Raw genomic sequence first — 26,246 nt, 5'->3', positions numbered from 1 at the left:
TGTTTTAAATTACGGGGGGTTGTAGTCAGTAAGGTCTTGGGGGATTAATCTGCTATACAACCCCCTCGCCATCCCAAGAGATACTCATTAAAGGTAGGCTCCAACATGTGGCATCCATGAATAAACACAAACTCCCCTAAGCCTTTTATAATAGTTAGAAACCTCCATATTTGGAAACAGAACTAACCCTAACACGAAAAGCCTTTTTTAGGGTGCTCTGCGGTTTTGGTTCTAACTTTGAGCATAAGGGAACCTGGTGGCAATTAATTGACTTTCTCTTAAAAGACAAAAAGACCTCATAAAGGCTCAAGCGTTTTCTGATGGGTTTAGTGTGTGCTTTCAACTTGCAAACAGCTGTTCCTTTTAAATGAATGAGTCTGGCACAAGGCATTTCCAAGAAATGAAGATGTCTGAAATAATACTAGTGATGTCTATGAAAAGCTGCACTTCTAAATGTGGACAAGAATGCATTTATTTGCTTGTAAATAACTTCCTTTTTAAACTTTAACTTTTATTACTAAACATTTTTACTCTTAGCAACTTTGGAGTAGAAAACAAATAGTCGGTTAGTATAATGGCATAATAAATTCTGTATAAAATTTTCCCCCACGTATTCAGAATCTGCAGCAAATTCAACAAAATGGTGAATATTTGCTTTGAATACAACCTGTTGAGAAACTAAACGGCTTTTCTAATGCTCAGGAAAGCATAACCTGGGGTAAGTTTTACCATTTTGTATGCTAGGAAACCTCCAAAGAAAAATTTTCTGTTTGGAAATGTTAAGTGATTGTTCTGAAAACAGAGTCTGATGTCAAGGACAGTATTGAAATGTTGTTTTGGAATAATTACTTTGAAATGTAAAAAGGTCCAAAGATAAAGTCCCAAAGCTATTCTTAATCTTCCTAATACTTTTTTATTCATGTTACAGACCATGTTCAGTTACAACCTTTTTTTTTAAATACAAAGTTTTAGCTCTAGCATATACGGATAACATTATTATAAGTCTTTGTCTAAAGATTCCTGTATATGGGAAACAGTCTTTTTTTTTTTTCTCTTTCAGTTTATTGAGATACAATTGACATGCAGCATAAGTTTAAGATGTACAACATAATGATTTGATATATGTACGTATTGCGAAATGATTACCACAGTGTTTAGTTAACATCCATCACCTCACATAATAACAAGGGAAATGGTCTTATATGATGACAGATTCTGTAACTTTTTCATATTCAATTTGAAGAAAAAAAGAGTGCTATTTCATGATGACGGTTTTCTTGAAATTTTTTTAATTCAACAGACTATGGCTATGTATGTATTACATATTTAAAGCCAAAATGAATATTAGGTTTAAATCAAATTTAGAGCTGAAAGATGAATTAGCTTAGCCCCCTGTTTTATACATGTGTAAAATAAGAGATTGTTATCCCTTAGAGCCAAAGTTTGCAAATAACGTAACTTCAGTGTCACCTGGGAAGCTTTTAAAATATTCAGGCTTTGTAATTATTATTCCTGCATTGCTGACTCAATCTCCAAACGATGGACATGTAGGATCTGTTATTTTTAGGTGTTTCTGGTAGCCAGTTTTGGTAATTGAGGCTTTCTTTAGAGGGCAATAATTGAATCTTATTGCCATGAGTATACTTCATACCTGGCAGAATACTCCCTGTACTTGTCTGGAGTATAAAGTGATTGTTCTTTTGACTATACCATGTTGTGATTTATCAATCAGTATATAATCAATCAAGAAGTAATCTTTAGAGGTATCTACTATTTGCTTGGTAGTATTTTTGACAGTGTGGTTGCGTTATTAAACTTGGTCAGTTTTTTTGAACTTAATTTTATTCCTGGGTTTGAAGCCTGATTTTCTAACTCCATAAACTTTTTATTTTAAACACAATATAATCACCTAAGTGCCAAATTCTAAGAATCAACTTGTAAGGAAGTCTCATGTGTTAAGAGAGGGCCACTTAAGCTATGGCTTAAAAGGATTACTGCAGGGACTTCCCTGCCGGGGTCAAGTGGTTAAAGCTCCCCGCTTCCACTGCAGGGGGCACGGGTTTGATCCCTGGAGGTTCGATCCCTGGTCTGGGAACTAGGATCCCACATGCTGTGCAGCATGGCCCCCCAAAAAAAGATTACTGCAGCTTTTTTCGATAGCTGACTCTTACCCTTACTCCTGAGAATTTTTAAACATATGAATACCACATCTTCATATTTTCAGATTGTTAGCTAACATCCATTCATTTAATTAGTACTTGAGTCTTTGTAATATAAAAGACTTTCTCATTCTTTTGGGGGGTGAAAATGGATTGTGGTCACAGAGAACCATTCATTATTTCTAACTATTCCTGTAGTTCAGTTTCGATTCATTTCTAAATTTTTCATTACACAGATGAGTGCGTTTAACTCATGTCCCTTTATTTTAAAAAAATTTTTTCCTTAGTGGCTTCTGATAGTTTTTAAATGAAATGTGATTTTTTAATGGTATTTTTAGTATTTGTAGTTAATGTCTATTCTCAAGAGAGTTGGCTCTCTCCAGCTATAACTGAGAATTTTGCCACCAATGATACTTACAAAAGTACTCAAGTAATATCCAAATTTCATAAAACTTAAATGTCAAAAATGACATTACCTTAACAGAACAGCTGGTGAAAGTGTAGATTGTCATAGAAGAGCTTAAAAATATTTGGGGAAGATTGCCAACAAAATAACTTGGTTTCCTGTATTATCTATACGTTTATTTTAATTCTTTCATCCACCATTTCCTTTGATTACCAGTTCTAACTATTGTGTAATAAGTGATTTTTTTAAGGTTTTGTGGTTCTATTAATTAGAATGTTAGTAGGTGAGAAAATGCTTAAAACATATTATTTAGATTATCATTCTTTTAGATTAAAGATTCAAATTATATGTCCATCACTTAACCTGATTGACCAGTTTTTAACATCTGACATAAACTTTATCAGTTCTGTTTTTCGTGAGCCATAGGGGATTGGGTTGCATACATCATGACATCAGTGTATTTGCTAATAACAAAGATATTCTTATACGTAAACAAACTTATGAAACCCAGGAAATTTTACATTAATAGAATTTTAATCTGCAGTCCATTTTCTTCTTTAATTTTTGATCTAATAATGCCCTTTAGAGCAGTTTTCTTTTAAATCAGAATCTGATCCAAGATCATTGTATATAGTTGTCATTCCTCTCCAGTCTCCTTGGATGTTGAATAGTTCCTCAGTCTTAAATTTGATATTTCCTTATTAGATTCAGGTTATATACAGTATAGCTGAAAAGCTACAAATGGTTGTGTGTCCTCTTCAGAGGCACATGACGTTCATTTACCACTTATTGATGATGTCAGTGTTGACCATTTTCTCCACTGTGTAGTTACTGTTTTTACTTTTGTAACTAATAAAATAGTGGGGAGATATTTTGAGTCTCTGTAAAAATCCTGTGTCTCAACAACTGCCCACTCAATTTTGAATCTATTACGATTTTTGCCTGAATCAGTGATGTTTTTCTGACATTATCTAGGGTGTTTCAGTGTATTTATTGTTGAATATAAATACGTACTTAAAGTTCAAGCTTATTTGTATTCGAAAACTGTTGTAAAGTACTAGCTTCTCCTTGCCCTCATTTTTTTTTCTTTTGAACAGCTTACTAATAGTTAGAAAAGAGGATGATTTACAAGATTTGTGCATTTTATGATTGTAGCAAGTTTTCCAAATATAAAATCATATATTCTGTCAGTAATGCTTTTAAATTCTCTCACAAATCATAAGGGGAAGATTAAAAAATTTGCTCCCCCACTCATATAGAAACTTAACTGGTTGTATATTTTCATAACAATCATTGTAGGCTATGGGAAATAAATATATTGATTTACTTAGTTGACCAAATGGCAAATTATTTCAAGTAAGAATACGTGTTTTAAAAGTCATGAGATCTTTGATGTTAAAACAGGTTAAAAAGTGAGTCAAAAAGATCGTCTGGATAAATATTTGTGTTTGAAAATGCTATATTTTTCAAGTACTTATTTAAATTCTCCATTGTTTGAGGTACAAATTAGAAAGTTAACACTTTAAAGGAAATAATTTCTCTATTAGCAATTAAAGGGTGCTTACAGCATGGAAGTGGTATTTTCCCCAAAGTAAGCTGTTCAGTTATGAATTTGAATTTCCCAGAGTTCACAGAATAGTTAATGAGATTTACACTTAGAGAACAGACATTCCAAGTTGAAAGAACTTATTTATATATGTGTCTGTGATTTAATGTTTTATAGTTAGTTGGGGTAGTTATTTGCCATGTGTCTCAATGGCACGGTCAGAATTCTCCCCATTATTACTAAGACAGTGGCCTGACAATTTTTGCTAGTGTGGAAAGGATGTTTAAGTAATTGTTAATTTATTTAAAGAAATGCAAGGAATTTGTAAATTTTACTCTACAAAGGATAGTGTGGAGGAATAGCAATGACACAGAATTTGGAATCTGGTGACCTAGGATTTACTGCTTTTAGCTTTTCCTTGAATCAATGTGACCTTAGGGAAGCCATTAATTTTTCTCTTTTTTCCCTTCCCAATTTTTTATTATGAAAATTCTGAAACAAAAGTCAAAAGAATAATATAAGTATTATAGTAAATACCTATACACCTTCTTCCTTGATTCAGTGTTATGTTTTGCCATACATGTTTATCTTTCTCTATACAAAGAATATTGTCCTACATAACCACAGTACCATTATCCCACTGAAAAGGAACAGTGTTCTAATATAATTTCATACTCGGCTCATGTTTATATTTTTCCAACGGTCTCATATTCTTTCTAAAATGCCCTATTTCTATGATGGATGAAATCACTTGTATTTTATCTTCTTATAATGGTCCTTCTGCTGTGTCTTTTACTAAATTTAACAAGATTTCATATTATTTCACACTCTTGTTCCTTTCCCTTCCCAGTAGGAAAACTAATGTGAATTCAAGTGTTGTTTCCAATAATTTGTAAATTATGATATAAATGTAAACATTCCAGTAGCAATTATAGACAAGAGCTGTCTTTATAACTATCCTGATATTAGAGAGTGGGGTGGGAATTTTTTATATTTTTATTACTAAGAGGCAACTTATTTTATTCTAAATTTAAATATATTTGCAGTGAGTTAAAAGTTTTGAGGATCTTACCCAAAATATGCATAGGATTGCACTTGTTCTTAGAAATAAGCAGGTGTTTTTCAATTATATCACATTTTAAGTGTAGATCTACAAAACTACTAAATTTCATGGAAAAAAAAATTCTATGTGCACGTTATTTGAGGAAAAGAAGAGTGTGTGAGGATGATATTTTTGGAGGTGAAATATTTTCTAGAATAGATTTTTAGAAATAAAGAGTGCATTTAAAAATCCATTGTTGATTTTCAATTGTTATTGATAGTGATTTTTTTCTTTATTCTGATTACTTGCCTAAACAGTAATAGCTAAAAATAATTAGGCCTTTAATATATTCTGGGCACTGTGTTTAGTACTTTACATGGGATATCTGACTAATCACAGTTTACCTTTTGAAGTAGGTAAGTATTATCCCTTTTTTTTCAAATGTTCAGCTTTTCTGAGATCTAGAGTTCTTAAATAGCTTTCCTAAGATAATACTAAAGTTTAAGCTACTGGGAAGTAAATAGGAAAGCTGGAGGCTTTATACTCAGATAATCTAATTCCTAGGTCTGGGCTCCTACTCATTAACCACTGTACTAACAACCTAAAGGACCTAAAACACAGTTGTAGAATAGCTAAATAGTAGGTTCATAACTGACTCCTTTTTTCTTTGCTCAAGTGTTTCTTGCATTCTTATTTAGCTATTAGGATTTGGGGGTACATTTGAAAAAATATGTATAACTACTCAAAACCACATAAAATTGCTACGAATATTTTGGAAGATGGCATAGTACAATAACACATAACTGCATCTTAGAGTTTGTATAAAATCTTAGTTCTAAAATTCTACTTTGCAAAATTCTGTTTTTACCCTTCACGGTTTTTAAACTTTTCTGCACTATGTACTTGGTTCAGATTTCAAGTAGTAGAAAGGAATTCCGAACACAAAAGCGGGAAATCTTAGCAATTCTGACCCTTTAAGAAATTTCTAAGAATGTATTTTTTATAGCTCTAAATATTTATTTACATTCAGCATTAATGTGAGAACAAGAAATTTTACCTTTCGTTTCTGATTTAGCAATTAGGAGTTTTATTAGGATGGAATTTTCTCAAATCAAGGCCAAAATTTAGAATTTAGGTAAAGTATGTTACCTTTCAATCTGCTTACTGAACGGTTATCTCTATACTTTTCTTTCCATAGAAGTCTTGCAAAATAAGTTTTCTGATAGGACAGTCTGTACTTTATTGTGATTTTTTTTTTTTTTAGAGGGGAGATCTTTAAAATGTTTGAAGTTATGAAGCAAAACTTCATGAAAAAATAAAAATGAAAGATTAAAGGCAGGGAGCACAATATCTAGCTTCCTTTTTAAGAAAAAGTGAAAGAGGGTGTTAATTCCTATAGTTAATGGGAAAATCACATTTATTGAAGATCAGCATTTCCAGTTATTTGAACCTTGTGGTTTATCAGACTTAGAAATTCAAGACATACTTTTTGCGTGCCTCCCCAGACTATGTCACTGAAAACTGAAATATCTTCATGCATCTTCCTGATACAGTTCAATTGATTCTAAATAAACCATTATAATGTTATGTCAAATTTTAAATTACTTATAAGAGAATTTAGCAGTTCTAAAGTTTCCCACAATTGAAGAACTAGAAATTTCATGTATTCTGTAATGCTTATTCTTTTTGGATAGGATGATACTTTTTGGATAGGAAGAAAAGTATAAGTTGTACTTTAACTTTTAGGAGATTCTGTGCAGATTAAAATATGCAGAATTCTGTTAGCAAGTCCTTTTGGCAAGTAATTTTACATGTGGAGTCCTTAAAAGTATCCAAAACAGTAGGTAGAATGAAGACACATGCCTATTGATATATTTGCCTGGATTATATTCAGATAAAATTGCCTGAAGTGTTACACTGTTTTTCTGTATCACAATTGACTGTTGAATTTATGGATTCTGAAAAAAGTCATCTGGTATATTTTCAGGCCCTACACCATCTATATACTTTCATAAATTTTTATATGGCTTCGGGTGAAAACATACATGAAAACACCTTCTTTCAGGTTCTTTCATTTTATATATCAGGGGAAGATGGAATTAACTTTAAAGTATCTACTGAGTAAATGCATGCTAGACACTTAGATGCTATGGACACATTAGTGAACAAATTTACAGTTTGGTGTAGGAGACAATTATAATACTGGGTGGTAGGTGCTCTGATTGAGAAAACATGGGGAGTGTATGTGAGGGTGGGTCAAGGAAATCCTCCAGAAGAACAAGACTTTTTTTAAACATATCTTTACTGGAGCATAATTGCTTTACAATGTTGTGTTAGTTTCTGCTGTACAACAAAGTGAATCAGCTGTACGTATACATATATCCCCATATCCCCTCCCTCTTGCATCTCCCTCCCACCTCCGTATCCCACCACTCTAGGTTGTCACAAAGCACCGAGCCTGTGCTATGCGGCTGCTTCCCACTAGCCATCCATTTTGCATTTAGTAGTGTATATATGTCCATGCCACTCTCTCACTTCGTCCCAGCTTACCCTCCCCCCTCCCCGTGTCCTCAAGTCCATTCTCTATGTCTGCATCTTTATTCCTGCCCTGCCACTAGGTTCTTCAGTACCATTTTTTTAGATTCCATATACTTGCATTAGCATACAGTATTTGTTTTTCTCTTTCTGACTTCACTCTGTATGACAGACTCTAGGTCCATCCACCTCATTACAAATAACAATTTCGTTCCTTTTTATGAGGAACAAGACTTTCTAAATGCAAGTATGAAATTACACACAGAATCCCTGGCAGAGAAGCACTAGTGCCGAGGTCTCAATGATTAAGGGAGAAAAAACATGCTCTGTTTGAGAAGTTGAAACAGCTTGATAGTTTTTAAGCTAAGTTTTGCTTCTAGCCCTTCGCAGTATTGTAAACAGATGACTTGTGACTATTTCATGAAAATTTTCTTAATTACAAGAACACTAGCTCAATAGTTAATCTAGAATTGCAGCTAAGCTGTTAGGAAAATAGAGCTGGAGAAAAAGTATGAACTTCTGAAATTTCATAATGGCTAGTATTATGTGAATGTAATTTTGCTCTAGGAAAACCGTAAGTTGTGATATTTATAATTGTGGGCCTCTTTTAAAACTCAGATGCCTACAGAAATTTAGAAGTTAAGTGAGGGGAGGTTTCCTTTATAATTTTCAAAGAAAATTGCATGTTGGTTAGAAATTCTCTTGGTTTTACTAATTTTTACTTTGTATTTGAGTCTTAAGAAAGTAATAGAGTTAAGAAGCTATGAAACCTTTTATTCTCTATAATAGCCTTCATATAGTTTGAGGAAAATGACATTAATTGACCAGAGTATTCATTTTGGAGGAGGAACAAAGCCTTTTCAAAGGGAGAAAATTAGTTATGTTTTATTGGTAGGTTAGACTTGAGTAGTTACTTTGAAAAAGTTGGTTCCTAGAAAAATTTTTGCCATGAATAAAATCTGTTTTTACTAAATGCCAGTCCCAGGATACCACATTGTCAGTATGTCTAGTTTATCCAATAACATAGTTCCCAGATTGACTTCTGCACACACACAAAAAAGATTGCTCATCTGTTACATGAATTTTATTAATGAAGAAATGTATAGGACACCCAGATTGACTTCTGCACACACAAAAAAAAGATTGCTCATCTGTTACATGAATTTTATTAATGAAGAAATGTATAGGACACTATCCTTTTATTTGGTTAAATACATAAGTTAATATGCAAGTGTGTACTAAAAGGGACAGTTACACCAAAGGGACAAAACTTTTAAAATACCACTTACACTTTTATTGATTATAGTATTGAGGATTGAAACTTGGTTTTGGATAAAACCTGAAACTCATGTTCTGATGTCTTGTGAATATTTTGGGAATACTTAAAAGACTGACTAAAATTTAGTGAAAGCACAAGAACTGTGTTTCAAACTTCTCTTTTTGACGAAAAAGTTTGTAAATTTCATTCTCTAAATTTTCAAATTTCCATGAAGTCCAAAAATCTGTTAGGGAGGGTAGATTGCCTATCTATGGCAGTATGTTAAATTAATATGAGGAGGGAAGTATTAATAAGAATTGTATTGGTGTAATAGTGATAATATTGTATATTTTAGAAAGACATTGGTATTATATGAAACACAATGTTTTTGTAGCAGTAAGTAGTTGAGAATTATAATGGAATTTTGATCGCTGAATTAGCGAGTTCTGGCTCTTGATTGGAATCTTCAAAAACAATAACCAGGGTCCTATTTCAAGTAGAAATTGAATATAGGTTTTTTTAATGATACATTTTTAATGAATTGATATCTGTAAAGTAACATTTTTATATGTTTAAGAATCAGTTATTTCTTAGTCATAAATTCAGATAGGTTGAATAATTATTAGAAAATAAATGTACGGAGTGAATACTAGGATACCCACTTAAGTATAAAATTTTGTGCTTGATAGCTGCATGATAGATAATTCACATAGTAAAGTCTCTTCTTCAGTCACTCTGGCCTCCTTAAATATTCTAGACACATTCCCACCTCAAGGCTTTTCTTTACATTAGCTATTTTATCTGCTGTAAAGATACTTATCCAGATAGCTGCTTGGCAAAATCCCTTGCTTTCTTCAAATTTTTGTAAAAGTGTTATCTTCTCAGTGAGATCTGCTCTTGCCCATATTTTAAATTGCCACCCCCATTCCCAACACCTCAAAACTCATCCTTTCCTCTATTTTTTTCACCTATAGTGCTTATCTTCTAGTATACTGAACAGTTTACTTATTATAGTTTGTATTTTATACATTAATATGTTTCAGGAATCTAGAACAATGCTTGGCACATAGTGGCACTCTAAATATTTGTTGGGTGAAAAATGCACAATGGGAAATAAAACTGAATTTATCATTATTTTGCAACTTGAATTTTAATTTCTAAGAATTAGAGTGTGACATAATTTATAACAATGTATTATTTTTCATCAAATTATACGTGGCCAATACCTTTACTGTTAACATAGGTTTTAAAAATGTCTCTACAGTTTTTCTAAAAATACAAAGAAACTATCCTTTTGAATTGTCTAATACCCTCAGCCATTTAAGTATTTTAGAATGAGCATCATTGACATTTACAATTATTCTATCTTGATGTATGACCTAAAAGAGGTTTTTAAAGAATTATCCAATTTTAAAGAATTACAAAAGGGCATTACTAATTTACCTAGCATTTTGAAGTACCTTAAAAAAAAATTGCTTGTTTGTAATTCTGAAATGCTTTCAGATAAAACTTTAAAACCTGATACAGAAAATAAATGCCTGACTGGTTACAAGAAAGATTTAGGTGTATATATTGAAGTAAAACTTCTGAGACATTTGTATGTGTATGTATGAGATAAAAACAGGAGTTTTCACAACTTGATTTATCAAATTTCACAGGTTGTTTGTCAAATTAGTAAAGCATAAACATTTTAATTCTTACCCACCCATTTTCACTTGGACCAATGTATATGTGCACAATGCCAACATCCAGTTGATGCGTGGAAATTCTTTAAGACATCTAGATATTTAAAAATATAGAAAGTTCCTGTTTTAACTTAATCCATAAACTTTATATAGATTTATTTTAAAGAGAACAAGTATAAAAGATGAATTACTCCAGTTCTGGTCCTTAGAAAGAGTACTTCTGTGTTAAATGTTATTTATCATTTTACTTTTTGTTTTTGTAACTTTCACCCAAACTTCACTTACTTTGGCATGGCAAATATTAAGGGTAAACTCAAATTGCTGGTTTATAAAGTATTTCAGAGAACTGAATTACACTTGGGAATTCTCCAGTACATTAGAGGAAATATATTTGGTTTATTGAATTCTGTAATTTTCTTAACCTTTGAAATTTAGTGTTTCAAAGAACATTGGATTTTTAAGTTTTTAGTTGCTTTTCAAGATAATTTGCATACAGAATTTTTTCCTAATTCTTTTGAAGCCAGATGTTAATAAAATATATTGAAGATTTGGGTGATATGGTGAGCTTGGTTACTCAGATAAATGGTTTCACTGAAAACAAAGGCTGCCGGCAGAATTTTAAAACGTCTTGAAGAACTGACAGCATAGTGAAGAATTACCAAGCCAAAACCTAACTGGAAAACAAACACACACACAAACAAAAATAGGAATGCTGGGAGATAAGCTGAGTTCCTAAACTGTTTTTACCCTGAGAGCCTTTGTCAAACTGGGAGAACTTGAGCTTCAATTTCAAATGCTTATAGGAGTTCAGGTAGCAAAAGTCAAAGCCCAAGGCTTGCCCAGCAGGACACCCTCTTCCTCTAAAGCTGTGTGTAGGTAATACTCAGGATGACAGTGAACCAGAAATAAATCTGTGCTGCCTTATTAACCCGAGAAGACTGAGGAAGGTTGCTGTGGTCCTGAGCAGAGCAGAATGGGGAAGTCCTGGGATGTTTCAACAAGTTGGCACTTGCATGGATTTGTGGTCCAAATAAACATAACTTGGGTGGTTCAAAAAATTTTTGAACCATGCGTAAGGTGGCCTCAACCTGAATTATGCTACTAGGTGCCTGATAATCTTTCTCAGACTTTTTCTGGAGGAATGCACCTTCATCCTAAGCCACAGAAGAATATCCATGAATATTTTTCCAAGGAAAAGGAGTTTGCTTGTTAAAAACTAATCATGTAATAAAAAAACAGATACAGCAGAAACAGATCTGCAAAGACTTCAAAGACTAGAATTAAGATGGAATTAGGTTAATAAAAGATTAGACACAGGTGAAGAGAGAATTGGAGGATTGAAGAAATCCAGATTGGAGTTTAAAGAAACAATGAGATAGGAAATATGAAAGGATTAAGACCACAAAGGATAGAGTGAAAATGTGTCTAACTGAAGTTCCAGAAGTAGAGGAGAGATATTGGGCAGAAGCACAATTTGAAGAGATAAATACTAAGAATTTTTTTAGGGTGATTAAAAGAATTCAGCAGATTCAGGATGCTTCATGAATCCCAAACTGGATTAAAAAAAGAAAAATTCCCATGTAGACACAGACTGAAACTACAGAAAAACAATGAAAACCAAACCCATCTCAGAAGCAGCTGGAAACAAAAGGACAAATGGCCTTCAAACGAATGGCAGTTAGGTTGACAACTTCCCAAGAGCAACAGTAGAAGCCAGAAGACAATGGAATTGCCTCTTCAGTTTACTTAAACAAACCTGTCAAAAGTTCTATACGCAGGAGAAAAATCTTTATAGGGGTGAAGAAAGACATTATAGGTGAGGTTAATAAAATAACATTGTCAAAGTTAAATATTTTTTTTTGATAGGTAAGAGTGGGTTTATTTAGAGAAACACACTCCACAGACAGAGTGTGGGCCATCTCAGAAGGCAAGAGGCCACATATGTATTTTTTGACATTTCCCATTATAGTGTATAACTTCCTCAAACTAAAAGAAATGATATATATATATGTATATATATATATATGTATATAAAGAATATTCTTGTTTAGGTAGTATCCACCAGATTACTCAATATTTTTCTTAATAAGATTTTCCCTCCAAAGTCATTCTTTTCTAATGAAAGTTCTCATAGATGAAAGGTCTTTTGTTAGAATTGTAATTCATGTTATATTTTTACCTTCATTTTTTTGAGGAAAATGATTATGAATTTTATTTTTATTTTAATTTATAAATTGGTAAATCTTATTTGATTGGTTTAGTGCCAGAAGTTTATAAAGATTGTGGCATGCAACAGTCGTTTTGTTTTTTTAATTTTTAAATTTTATTTATTTTTTTATACAGCAGGTCCTTATTAGTCATCAGTTTTATACACATAAGTGTATACATGTCAATCCCAATCGCCCAATTCATCACACCACCACCCCACCCCCTGCCACTTTCCACGCTTGGTGTCCATACGTTTGTTCTCTACATCGGTGTCTCAATTTCTGCCTTGCAGACCGGTTCATCTGTACCATTTTTCTAGGTTCCACATATATGCATTAATATACGATATTTTTTTTTCTCTTTCTGACTTACTTCACTCTGTATGACAGTCTCTAGATCCATCCACGTCTCTACAAATGACCCAATTTTGTTCCTTTTTATGGCTGAGTAATATTCCATTGTATATATGTACCACATCTTCTTTAGCCATTCGTCTGTCGATGGGCATTTAGGTTGCTTCCATGACCTGGCTATTGTAAATAGTGCTGCAGTGAACACTGGGGTGCATGTGTCTTTTTGAATTATGGTTTTCTTAAGGTATATGCCCAGTAGTGGGATTGCTGGGTCACATGGTAATTCTATTTTTAGTTTTTTAAGGAACCTCCATACTGTTCTCCATAGTGGCTGTATCAATTTACATTACCAGCAACAGTGCAAGAGGGTTCCCTTTTCTCCACACCCTCTCCAGCATTTGTTGTTCATAGATTTTCTGATGATGCCCATTCTAACTGGTGTGAGGTGATACCTCATTGTAGTTTTGATTTGCATTTCTCTAATAATTAGTGATGTTGAGCAGCTTTTCATGTGCTTCTTGGCCATCTGTATGTCTTCTTTGGAGAAATGTCTATTTAGGTCTTTTGCCCATTTTTGGATTGGGTTGTTTGTTTTTTTAATATTGAGCTGCATGAGCTGTTTATATATTTTGGAGATTAATCCTTTGTCCGTTGATTAGTTTGCAAATACTTTCTCCCATTCTGAGGGTTGTCTTTTCGTCTTGTTTATGGTTTCCTTTGCTGTGCAAAAGCTTTGAAGTTTCATTAGGTCCCATTTGTTTATTTTTGTTTTTATTTCCATTACTGTAGGAGGTGGATCAAAAAAGATCTTGCTGTGATTTATGTAAAACAGTGTTCTTCCTATGTTTTCCTCTAGGAGTTTTATAGTGTCCGGTCTTACATTTAGGTCTCTAATCCATTTTGAGTTTATTTTTGTGTATGGTGTTAGGAAGTGTTCTAATTTCATTCTTTTACATGTAGCTGTCCAGTCTTCCCAGCATGCAACAGTTTGTTAAAGTAAATGTTGACTTTCAGATGTTTACCCATCTATATTACTTCAATAATCTTATTATTAAATGTTATAAATACTTTATAAAACACTTTAAGTAATCTTGAGTGACATCAGTGTCTTGTTCCATTAGTTAACATCCATTTTTAGGTTTGAAAATTATCTGACTAAATAAGTTAAAATTTTATGGTAGTACTTCTGTACTTTGTTTTATCAGTTTGTGTTATGGTTGATTGTTTCTTTTACAAATGCTTAAATTCTACTAGGTATTTAGATGTTGCAAAAATCCTTTGCCTTAAAAAATACTGTGAGTTAAATAGTTTAACAATATTATACATCTTAATACCTGTGTGCATAATACATGTTCTATTACTTGTATACATTTTTAGAGTATCTGGAATTTTTTTTTTAAGAATTGATGGTTAAATACAGAAATATGTTTAAACATGAGAGAAGCCCCAAAAGGTTATATATTACCTAAAGAGTTTTAAAATACATATTTGTATATTTTAAAATATGGTTCAAAAACCCAAGATATGAAAGGGACCTACAGGGAAAAGTTTTTCATCTGTCCATCCTTGAGTCACCCAATTCCCCTCCCCAGTGAAAAATATTCAGCTTATTTTTTTTCCTCTCCTTTTACATGAACAATTGCCTCTTAGGTTTTGTTTTACACCTTGCTTTTTTTCTTATTTGCTTAACAAAGTAAATTTTAGAGTGTATTTTTTTTTTTACAAGTACTTATTCCTTATTTTGTTTAATCTGTCTTCTGCTGAAGGACATTTAGGTTCCTCCCAAACTTGTTTTATTACAAACATTACTGCATTGAATATATGTGTACATGTCATTTCTATCTGTAAATATATCTAGGTTATTCCTAGATGAGGAATTGCTGGATCAAAGAGTATGAAGGATTTTTTTTAACCAAATTGCCTTCCACAGAGGTTGTAATAATTTGAAATCCCATTAATAATCCTTGATATTGAAAGTACACTTCCTCACAGCTTGTTAATTCAATATATTATTATACTTTAAAATTTTTGCCAGTATTCATAGGTAAACAATTATAATATCAGTATGGTTGTGATTTGCATTTCTCTTATGTATGAGATTGAACCTGTTTTTATACATTTAAAGTCCCTTTAGATTTCTTTTTCTGAGACTTGATCTCCTTACTCCATTTTTCTGTTTGGTTTTTTCTTATTTGCAGGAACATTATACGTTAGGGGACTTAAGGGAAACTTTTAACTTTTGCATGATTTGCTATTTATAAGTTCAGGTAATTTTGATATAACATTTAAATAGTATGTTATCTTTATTGTTTATGTTGTTTTTCTCAGTATAAGACTGGAAGGAATGATAAATACGCTCTCTGAGGTAAAAGACCAATACTTTCATTTGTTACTTTGGTGTTCATGACTTGCTTTAAATAATTTTCTTTCAAATGTTTTGTGCTTAGATTTTCATTTAGTTGATCAGCTCTATGATTTCCCACTTAAGTATTATGTTTGCAAATTATTTTTCTCATACATGTCTTGAACTTTTTATATTCTTGCAACTCAGCATTAGAAAGGTATGAGGAGACTTGAATACCCATATGTAATAATAACAGTTTTAAGTAGATTTTATAAGTGTATATTTCTGTTGCTAGTTATATATTTTTTCCCTTAAGTTGATTTGCCTATATTTTTGAAGGAAAATCTTGATTCACAGTACAGATTTTCTTGAGCTATTCAGTGTCACTGAAAATAGTAGGCATCAAAATCATGAAACCATCTTTCAAGAATGATAGCTCCCTTTGAAGTGAGTCTATGTGTAAGGATTATATCTGCACTACTTATTTAACATTAAATATTTTTAAACTAGTTTTCTCAATGGTCAGGTAAATACTTCATAAAATCTGGTTTTAGAACATGAATGCCCTCCTATCCAGCAATGTATCTCAACTGTAACAATTTGAAAGTCCGTCCTTAGATTATTGTGTGCATATTGTGGGATGATGAGGGAATGTGGGGAGGAGGATAGAGCAATGGTCTTGTCCCTGTCCTGTCTTCCCTTAGGTTTAGGGAGTGCTTGGGAAAGGGCTGTTAGGAGCTCGACTTCTTTGAGAAGCAGTATTAGGAAATTTTTTATTTTCCTGTTATTTTTTACATGTCACAGCTTTCGATAATCTGACATCCCCACTAACCTGTTACATAAAGCCTGGACAAAATCAGACCTGTATATTAGGATCCATTAGAAAGAATGGGCATGTGTTTATTAGATTATAGGAGCCTTCCTCCAGACTTCATTTACCAGCTAAAGTAACATCATCTTGATCCAGAGCTTGCTCTTCAGGTTTTTTTCCCCTTCAACTTTCTTTGCATTTCTGTCACAGCACAAGGAGGGAATTCCAATATAATCTTTATTGCAGTCTTGTCTACTGAAACCCTAATGCCAGTATTCTATATAGAATTTGGACTTAATTCTTTACTTCAGGTGATACCACTTGGGAAAATGTCATCACAAACATATATCTGGAGGAGATAAAATGTGAAATATAAACCAAACATTTCAAACTATATAAAACAAATTCCAGAGAACATAGTGCATGCTTTCTTGATAAGCCTTTAAATAAATGTACTTAGGAACTTACAAAGTTAGGAAAAAAGAAGTTTTAAAATTTAAGTATCTATTAGATTATTTAATAAACATTCTGGAGGTAGTACTTAACATTTCAAAGTAGGACTTAACCCATTAAAATAGAGCCGAAGTTTCAGTTTTGGAGCATGTCTACCATAGAGGAAGAAGATTCATGTCTCAGTCTTACTGATTCTTCTGGAGTTTTATATTTTTTACCTGAATTTTTTCTTTGCTTTTCTTGAAGATAATTTGTTAGCTATGTCTACCTATTTAAACCTCCATTTTCGAAATTCCAACTTCTCATCTTTTAAGTAAGTACTTAAAGCAGTGTTACATGGGAAATGAAAACCATGTTTTCATTCAAAAGAATTAATGAAAAATAAAATTGATTTGGGTGTTTGCATGGAATTATCTAAACAATGTGAAATCTGTTTTCAAAGTACATATTAGAGTTTTAATCAGTCCCTATCCATTGTTATTTCATTGTGAATTGTATGACAGTATAATTCTTAGCATTCTTTTTAAATCTTTTTACTGAAGTGAGGTTTTTATAGTTAATGTTTTAACAAGAATTACAGAACTTATAATGAGCTTTCTATAAAACTTACACGTTTTACATTTTTACATTGGCACTGATAAAGGAAAATATTATTTGAAAGAGTAATATATGTTTATTGCAGAAAAATTAGAAAAATATAAGCATAAAGAGAAGAAACATCCATATTCCCACTTTCACCACTTAGCATTTCTAGATGTAGCTATCTATAAAATCTTAAAACTTTTTTGTAACTTAAGTTTTTTACATGATAGCATACTTTTGTGTTGTTTATTATACAAAATCACTTTTAAATATGCCAAAGTAGTTCATTTTAGACATATGCGCTTTTTTTTAAATAAATTTATTTATTTTATTTATTTAATTTTGGCTGCGCTTGGTCTTCGTTGCTGTGCGTGGGCTTTCTCTAGTTGCGGCGAGCGGGGGCTACTCTTCGTTGCGGTGCGCGGGCTTCTCCTTGCGGTGGCTTCTCTTGTTGCGGAGCACGGGCTCTAGGCACGTGGGCTTCAGTAGTTGTGGCACGCGGGCTCTAGAGCACAGGCTCAGTAGTTGTGGCACACGGGCTTAGCTGCTCCGCAGCATGTGGGATCTTCCTGGACCAGGGATTTAACCCATGTCGCCTGCACTGGCAGGCGGATTCTTGACCACTGCACCACCAGGGAAGCCCTAGATAAATGCTTTTTAACCAGTCCTTTATTGTTGTGCATTCATATAGTTTCCAGTTTTTGCTTTATGTGAAACAAATACAATTTTACTTAAATATCTTTACACATTTATAACTTCTTTACATTTATATTTTAGACTTGATATTTCACTATCAAAGGTTGCTGACATCATCTTTCAAAAATTTCAGGTCATGATATTTTTTAATTGCTTCAGAATTTCAGTAAAAATGGCCAATGTATAGTTTGCACAAGAGTAGAGAGAAAAAAGATTAAATAAATGTACAATTTTGGTGAGAAATGATTAGGAGATTATTTAATATTTTTAAAAAGGGAACCTGAAATTAGGTTATTTTGTTAACAAAATAGAAATAAACTATGCTTAGAGGATTGAGAAAACTGGAATTGGATCATAAAATACAGGTGTAGGTTTTAATTTCTTGGATAAAATAAAAAGGGCATCAAAGGCAGAGTTACAGAATGTGATTATAATTTCTGAACTAAAGAGTATTTGAAAAGCAGCATTGAAAAAAACATAATATTTTAGTCTCAGGAATGAATGTACTGTAATTTTCATAGAATGAGGAAATCATCATTCATAAGTCTATGTTGATAGGGAAATACTGGAAGAGTAGGCAAGTTGCTCAAAAAGTAGAGAACTGTAATCCACTGGATTTATATCCACTTCATTGTAGAAGTTTAATCCTGTTTTTGAAAAGTGATTTTAAGAAAAGCTAGAGATGAAGCGTTACCCATGGTACTGTGTATCTAGTATACATGTTGATTCAGCAGTATTAAAGTGTACACAGAATTAGTAACAAAGAAATGCATAGAAAAACTTACGATGCCAGTTGATGCCACTGAAAATTAGGCAAGCAAATTGATATTCTGATAGGAATCTATCAAAATGGGAAAGAAATTATCTTGATTTATGAAACTAGAATGATCAGAGGAGTGATTAAAATAAGGCTTTTGCCCAATGATAATTCAATTGTTAATTTTTTTAAAATAGCAATTGTCAATATGTATGCAGTGAGAAGTATTGTGAAAGATGAATCGTAAATGGTTTTCTACTCTAAGAATTTTCACCACATGTTAAAAAGTTGTGTGACTATACTAATGGGAGATTAACTCAGCAAAATGAGAGTAGAGTGAGATATTTTCTAAGGCAATGTATAAAGTTCATGTAGTAATCTTAGAGAAATTATACTATTGAATAATATTTTAAGTTTGCCTAGAAGGATTTTTATTTTGTTAAGAGAGCAATTCATAAAAGCTAAAAATTAAGGTAGCAGGCTAGAGAAGACTATAAATGGATGTGAAAGAAATAAAGTGATATTAGGCTTTTGAGGGAAGTGAATCAGCACACCTACTTGAGCACTTCCCTGGTTGTGCAGTACAGAACTGATTCCATTTTCGAGATCAGTGGCTTGTAAACTTGGTTCTCTGACATTTCTGTAGCTCAAGGATCTCAAACGATTGTACACATTTCTCATTCTCAATTTTAATTTACCATTTAGAAAGAAAATCTATGTCATACATCAATGTAGAGGTGGCATGGGGGAGGTGGTGTAGGGGGGCTAGAGTAGCAAAACCAATGGAGCCATGAAGATGAGTGATGTTTTGATACTTTAGATCAAACTACTCACTTCTCAAAAAGTGAAATATCCTGCTCTGTTTTTCTTACTCAGAGTTTGCCGATTATTTTTGAAAAGTAATGATTTGGCATGGTGTTTACAAAGTGTGTTTACTGGGAGCAAAGAGTTTAGACATTAAGTGAAATAGGCTGAGTCTATAAATGTCAAGTGAGGATTGTTGACAGATGCCCTATAAATTGGGACAAAATCAAATTTAGGTCAGAGTTTTACCTTTGACATTCTTGGTTGAAATTAATTTTGCCTGATTTGCTAGCAATTACTTAATAACTTTTTCAGCTTGGTAGGCCTGGCTGAGGATTTGAGAGCATTTAAGAATGAATTCTAAATGGAGATGTTTATAACCAGAGAAAAATACCAACGAATTACTCAGAAGAGGAATTTACTGCCCCAAGTCAGCTATGATTTTCTTTCTTTTCTTTTAAAAAAACAAAAACCCAGTTCTCTTTGCTGCTGTGAAATTGTGTTATAGAAATAAAATCTGTCACAGAAATAACTGAGACAGAAAAATTCTCTATTCTCGCAGTGATAACAGTTTTGGCTAACAGTTTTGTGTGCATTTCTCCTGAGTTTATGTCTTTTGCACTCTAGATAGAGACACAGAGGGGGTGGGATGAGGAGGATAAGTTGATTGGATAAACATACCAAATGTGTGCCCATTTTTAAAATTCCACTTCCTTTTAAAAATATATTGTGGACATATTTCCATTCAGTATTATAAATATACATCATTGCGTTTAAAGTTTTATGTATATATGCATAATCCATTCCATTGTTTAGACAAAGCGTAATTTATTTAGTCAGTCTGCCTTTGGTCATTTAAGTTTCCAGACTTTTCTCTACCACAAGCACTCTTTCAGTGAACATCCTCATACCTATATCTTGCTAAAGAGCAATGTAGTGTAATAGCTAAGAGCTCAGTTGTGCAATATTGGGCAACTTACTAAACCTTCCTCAGTTTTGTCATCTTTAAGTAGTAAATAATAATAGTACTTTACTTAAGTGTTGTTCTAATGATTGAATGAGTTAATACATATAAACTCTTACATAGTAAGAGAGTAGTGCTTACATACCTTACATAGAGTAGTGCTTACATACCTTAAGTATTTAATAAATGCTGTTGGTATTAGCAGTATTTCGTCATTGATTTCAACTTCTAAGAAGTTGAATTGTTTCAGCTTTTAAATTTAAATTTGTAATAGATAAGCAATAATTTTCTTATTTTCAGATCCACTGGTCTTTCCTATACCCAGAGTTCCTTTTGACCTGTGGCATATCCCACCATCCACCACGTCTTTTTCTTATAATGGTCTCCTTTGACTTCTCTGATGTGATTTTTATCCTTTTTCTCTTATCTCAAGTACTCTTTGGAGTTCTTTTCCTTTTCTCTGCCTGAATAATGGATAATTTTTGAGAAATTAATCTTTGCTTGTCTGTATATTCTCTTCTTCAGAGAATATATTTAATGCGTTAGGTATTACATGCTCTAGGTATATATAAATTTTTTTTAAACAAGTGACTCAGATATACATCTTTAATCCCACTGTCTTATTTGAAAACCAATACCTTATCTCCTAACTGTAAACAGTTTCTACCTGAATTATTTATGGTCATCGCAAATGTAATAAAAAGTAAACTTTATTGTACAGCAACTACTATAACATTTTTCATTTTTGTTCCCATGAAAAAATTACTCTATTGTTTTTCGCTCTATATTACTGTTTTGCTCTCCCTGTTCTCCCTCTGCCAAGCCCAGGCCACTATTATCCCACTTAAGGATGATAGCAACAGCCTCTTAGCTATTCTCTCAGCTAGTGGCTGCTTGCCTCATTCCATGGCACTGAAAGCCACCTCTGTCTTCTTTCCTACCTTTACCCCCTCAAACCACCCCCGCCCACACACAGATGAGCCATAGTTTCTGTACTTTCCTTATTGTGTGACAGCCAATTTTTGTGTATCAGATTTAAACTCTGCTTGGCTTTTTAGGCCCCCTGTAATGGACCTCCACCACAACTAGCCAACCTATTTTCCTAATACCTATTCTTGTTTGAATGTTTTCACTATTCCACAGAAACTCGTGTTATTTCACGAATTTACAGAAACTTTTTCTCATTAATGGCCAGGATTCCATCTGAACAATAAAACTTTTCCTTGGTAACTCTAATTTGCATGGAACGCCTATTCCTCTGGATTTTATAAGACATGGCCCAAGTAGAAAATAATTTAAATTTAGTCCTGTGTTCTTTCCAATAATTTTATGATTCTAACTAGATTATAAGCTCTTTGATAGAGTTCAGGTCCATATTCCCATATCTACTTGGTAAATCCTAAACATGCTACAGATACTTTTTAGTTGGTTCAGAAAAGTGGAAGATTAATTAATACCTAATTTGGTTCATACAAAGAATCATTTAACCCAAAACTGAAGATAATCATATTTTTGCTTAGCACATTTTAATGTCAATCATACTGAGACTATAAGTGGTCTATACTTTACACTCATATTTAACAAATGTTATTTCTGTGCACATTTTAAGTGCCTTGAGGAACTGGAAATTTATGGGACAACAACATGGTTTTGGCCAATCTGTTAAATGTAAATCCATGTATGTGTATGTAGGCATACATTTGTAACTACATTTAATAGGAAAATTATGGAAATAGTACCGTATATTGTGGGAAAAATTAGGAAGCACAGATAAGCAAACATTTTAAACTACCTAGTTTATTTATCTGACTCCCTCACTAAAATATAACTCCATGAACTATAAAACTTAGTTTAATCCACCACTGTATCTCTAGAGATAGAATAGAGCCTGCCACATAGGCACACAATTATTTGTTGAATAAAAATGAATTTACTGGCAGATACTCCTCTCCTGATATCTTTACTTTAAAATTGGGACTGGGTGGAAAGGAAAATGTTCTGCAGCTTCTCTGGCAACTTAAAAATCTGTTGTTTGATCTTACAGTTCATTCCTCAATGTTTCCCAAATTCGTTAAATCTGCTTACATTTTGTAATTTTCTAAGACATAATTTCCAAGGCATAGCGGATTGAAAACAGAAAAGAGTAGTGAGAAAGAGTAAATTAATGGAAGATGGGGTTTGTATTTAGGATTCCATTTGCTTTCAGGTTTCAGGATTGGAGCTGAGCTTTTTGGATAATAAGAGAAGCAGAATCAGGCAGCTTCTGCAGCTCAAACTTAATTTAAATTGGTTGTCCTAAATTCCACAAAAGTGCATGTGCTGTGCTTTAGAGTAGAAAAGATGTAGGGGACAAATTAAGAATGTGGGTTTATGATTAATTCAGTTATTCATCACATTTGTCCTAAGCAACTGCCATGTTAACTCGCTTGAGATGGGGCCTAGCTCTGCCTCTGCTGTGTGGACCAGTAGTGTCTTAAAACACAAGTATGGACTTGCCCCAAATGGTTATTATATGAAAACCTAAACAAAATATATAGAGACTTACTTTTTCTTTAGATTGGTTTGCTAATTTACTTTCCTCTCTAGAGTCATCTTGCCAGTTGGGTTCACTTGTCAAATGTGTTTTTGAACCATTCAAAATAAATTATACAGTCGCTTATTAATTATTCTTATACTTGATAATTTAAAAAATAACATTAAAAAGTTCTGATGTTATGGGATTTGGTGGGGTTTTTTCCCCAGGCTATATCATAAGAAAAAAAACAGTGAATTTGAGGAAATCAGCCAAAATGCTGTTGACATGTAGAGGTTTATTTCTCTGATAAGAAAAATACTAGCTTTATAGACACTTATACTGACATTTTATAAATTGTTCAATGAAATATTAAAATATGTTCTTAACATCAGTTATGAAAAACTTATTTTTGAGCAGTGAAATATTGTGGCTTCTTTAGATCTTCATATAAAAATGTTCCAGGTAAAAGGCATAGCTAATCTAAACTATGTTATAAATGAACATTACCACAGTTAAATGAAGGTTTTTTTAGATTTTTCTGACAATGTTTACTTTTAAAAATTAAATAATCTACTGTAAATGATCATTAGTTCCAATAACTGCCCAGAGGATAGTTCTAGTTTCAAAAGACAATGTTAGTTAATGCTTGGGAAGTAATTGTGGAAGTTAACAAACAACTCGAAATAGGAAGTGTTCAAAAGTTAGGAACAGATCTGTGTTTGTTCAGTGTTATACTTCTTTTCACTCTCCCCCAAATAACCACTCATTTGAATTTAATTAAATTTAAAGTTTAATTAATCTTGCTAGAATTCCAACTATCTTCCCCCTTTATAAAATGAAAATATTAGGAAGTTGACAATTTTATTTTTTATTTTTTATGTTTTCTTATTTTTTTGGCCTGGCCACGTGGCTGGTGGGACCCTAGTTCCCTGACCAAGGATCAAACCCAGTGAGAACGAGGGGTCCTAACCACTGGACTGCCAGGGAATTCCCAGCTGACAATTTTTTAAAATTTAGTACTTTTTCTCCACCACAACTTTTCATATTTTGGTAAAATTCAAATGATTCATCAAAAAAGTAATATTGAAGTTGTATGACAAATTTTGATGATAAATAGATATATCGAAGGATAAATATTAAAATTATCCTAAATTTTTTCTTGGAATGATTTTTTTAATTACAAAAATAATATACCGTGTTATTAGAAGCTTTGGAAAAAACAATCATTCCATCACACTAACATATAAATTGTTCATTTTTTGGTATATTTCCAACCACTTAAAAACTTTTTCGCATTAGGATAACTTAGGATTCCTGTTAAAAAAAACAGAAATCTACATTTTTAACAGTCACCTGAGATGATTGTTTGCAGGTTAGAGAACCAAAGACTAAAGATAATTTTTTGTTTGTTTGTTTTTGGTCACGCCGTGCGGCCTGAGGGATCTTAGTTCCCTGACCAGGGATGGAACCCATGCCCCCTGCAGTGGAAGTGGAGTCCTAACGACTGGACCACCAGGGAATTCCCTAAAAATATTTTTTTAAGACCCCTGTTATTTAAACTTATATAACATTACTTTTAATATAATAAATAAGATGTGAGCAAGTTCTAGTAATCTTTGCAATCTAGTAATCTTTGTAAACGTGTGTGTGTGTGTATATATATATACATATATATATATATAATGGGATTTAAATGGAGGCATTTATTTTTATTTTTATTGAAGTATAGTTGCTTACAATGTTATATAAGTTACAGGTCTACAATATAGTGATTCACAATTTTTAAGATTATACTCCATTTATAATTATTATAAAATATTGGCTATATTCCCCATGTTGTAACTATATCCTTGTAGCTTATTTTGTACCTAATAGTTTGTACCTCTTAATCCCCTACCCCTATATTGCCCCTCCCCCTCTTCCCTCTCCTCACTGGTAACCACTAGTTTGTTCTCTATATCTATGAGTCTGCTTTTTTGTTATATTCACTGGTTTGTTGTATTTTTTAGATTCCACATATAAGTGATAACATACTGTATTTGTCTTTCTCTGTCTTATTTCACTTAGTATAATGCCCTTCAAGTCCATCCATGTTGCTGTAAATGGCAAAATTTTGTTCTTTTTCATGACTGAGTGGTATTCCATTGTATATATTTACCACATCTTCTTTATCCATTCTGTTGATGGACACTTAGGTTGCATACATATCTCGGCAATTATAAATAATGCTGCTATGAACATTGAGGTGCATGTATCTTTTCAAATTAGTGTTTTTAGTTTTTTTGAATATATATACCCAGGAGTGGAGTTTCTGACTCATATGATGATTCTATTTTTAGTTTTCTGAGAAAACTCCATACTGTTTTCTACAGTGGTTGCACAAATTTACATTCCCACCAACAGTGTTATTTCTAACACTTATTATTTTTAACCATTTACATTTTCTCTTTGGGAATTGCCTATTCATATTCTTTGCCAATTTTCCCAAAGAATAGTTTCGGTTTTCCTGGCCAATTTTAAGAACTGTATATAATCTGTCATCTACACTTGGGAATCTGGTGACTTGAATTTGTCTTACTTCACTCCTACTCTCAACTCAACCTATTTACTGAGCCAAGCAGCTGGATGCAAGGAAACCTCAGATTCTATTGCAGTCTCGAAGAACAGGGCTGGTGGAGCGCCTAGGACAAGGAATAAGAAACTGACTCAGAAATACTTGGCACCCTTCCACTGTCTTTTTGCCCCAGAGGAATGTTGACATCAGCCTGGCCACCAGGAAACCAAAAAGGAGCCGAACTGGCAGGCTGAGTACTCCTTACTCTTGAGCAAAGATTTCTCTCTGTTTTTTTGTCAGAAGACTACCAACAGCCAACTTGCTGTTTACACCTGCTACACAGCTCTCGTGGTAGAGAAGGGTCAACTACAACACTGGGACTGCCAACTCTGAGATCAGGGAATAGACGGAAGAAATAACTGCATATCTAAGGATCCAGCAACAAGAAAGGAATATAAACAAACTGTTGGGACAGGCCCCCAACAAAATAGAGCTGCTGGAGGAGAGAGACAATAACTTGAACAAAATAATAGGAGCACAGTGAGATTGAAACTGCAGTATTTAAAAAAACAAA

At 32.9% G+C, this 26,246-nt stretch overlaps 1 protein-coding gene across 2 annotated transcripts in view; it reads left to right on the top strand.

Moving 5' to 3' along the window:
• Positions 1–26,246, top strand: part of CSTF3 (cleavage stimulation factor subunit 3) — a 68,295-nt gene that overhangs the window by 18,643 nt on the left and 23,406 nt on the right. The window contains exon 1 of one of the 2 annotated variants that reach the window (XM_068556540.1): positions 15,522–15,557. The exons of the other annotated variant lie outside the window; for it this stretch is intronic. Within the exon in view, the coding sequence (XP_068412641.1) occupies positions 15,537–15,557 (21 nt within the window). The 5' untranslated portion in view covers positions 15,522–15,536. Of the gene's footprint in view, positions 1–15,521; positions 15,558–26,246 lie in introns of those variants that run through there. 2 annotated transcript variants of the gene reach the window in all.

Source organism: Eschrichtius robustus, chromosome 11 (genome assembly GCF_028021215.1).
Source record: "Eschrichtius robustus isolate mEscRob2 chromosome 11, mEscRob2.pri, whole genome shotgun sequence".
Lineage (NCBI taxonomy): Eukaryota > Metazoa > Chordata > Mammalia > Artiodactyla > Eschrichtiidae > Eschrichtius > Eschrichtius robustus.
This window is presented reverse-complemented; position numbering and strand designations above follow the sequence as displayed.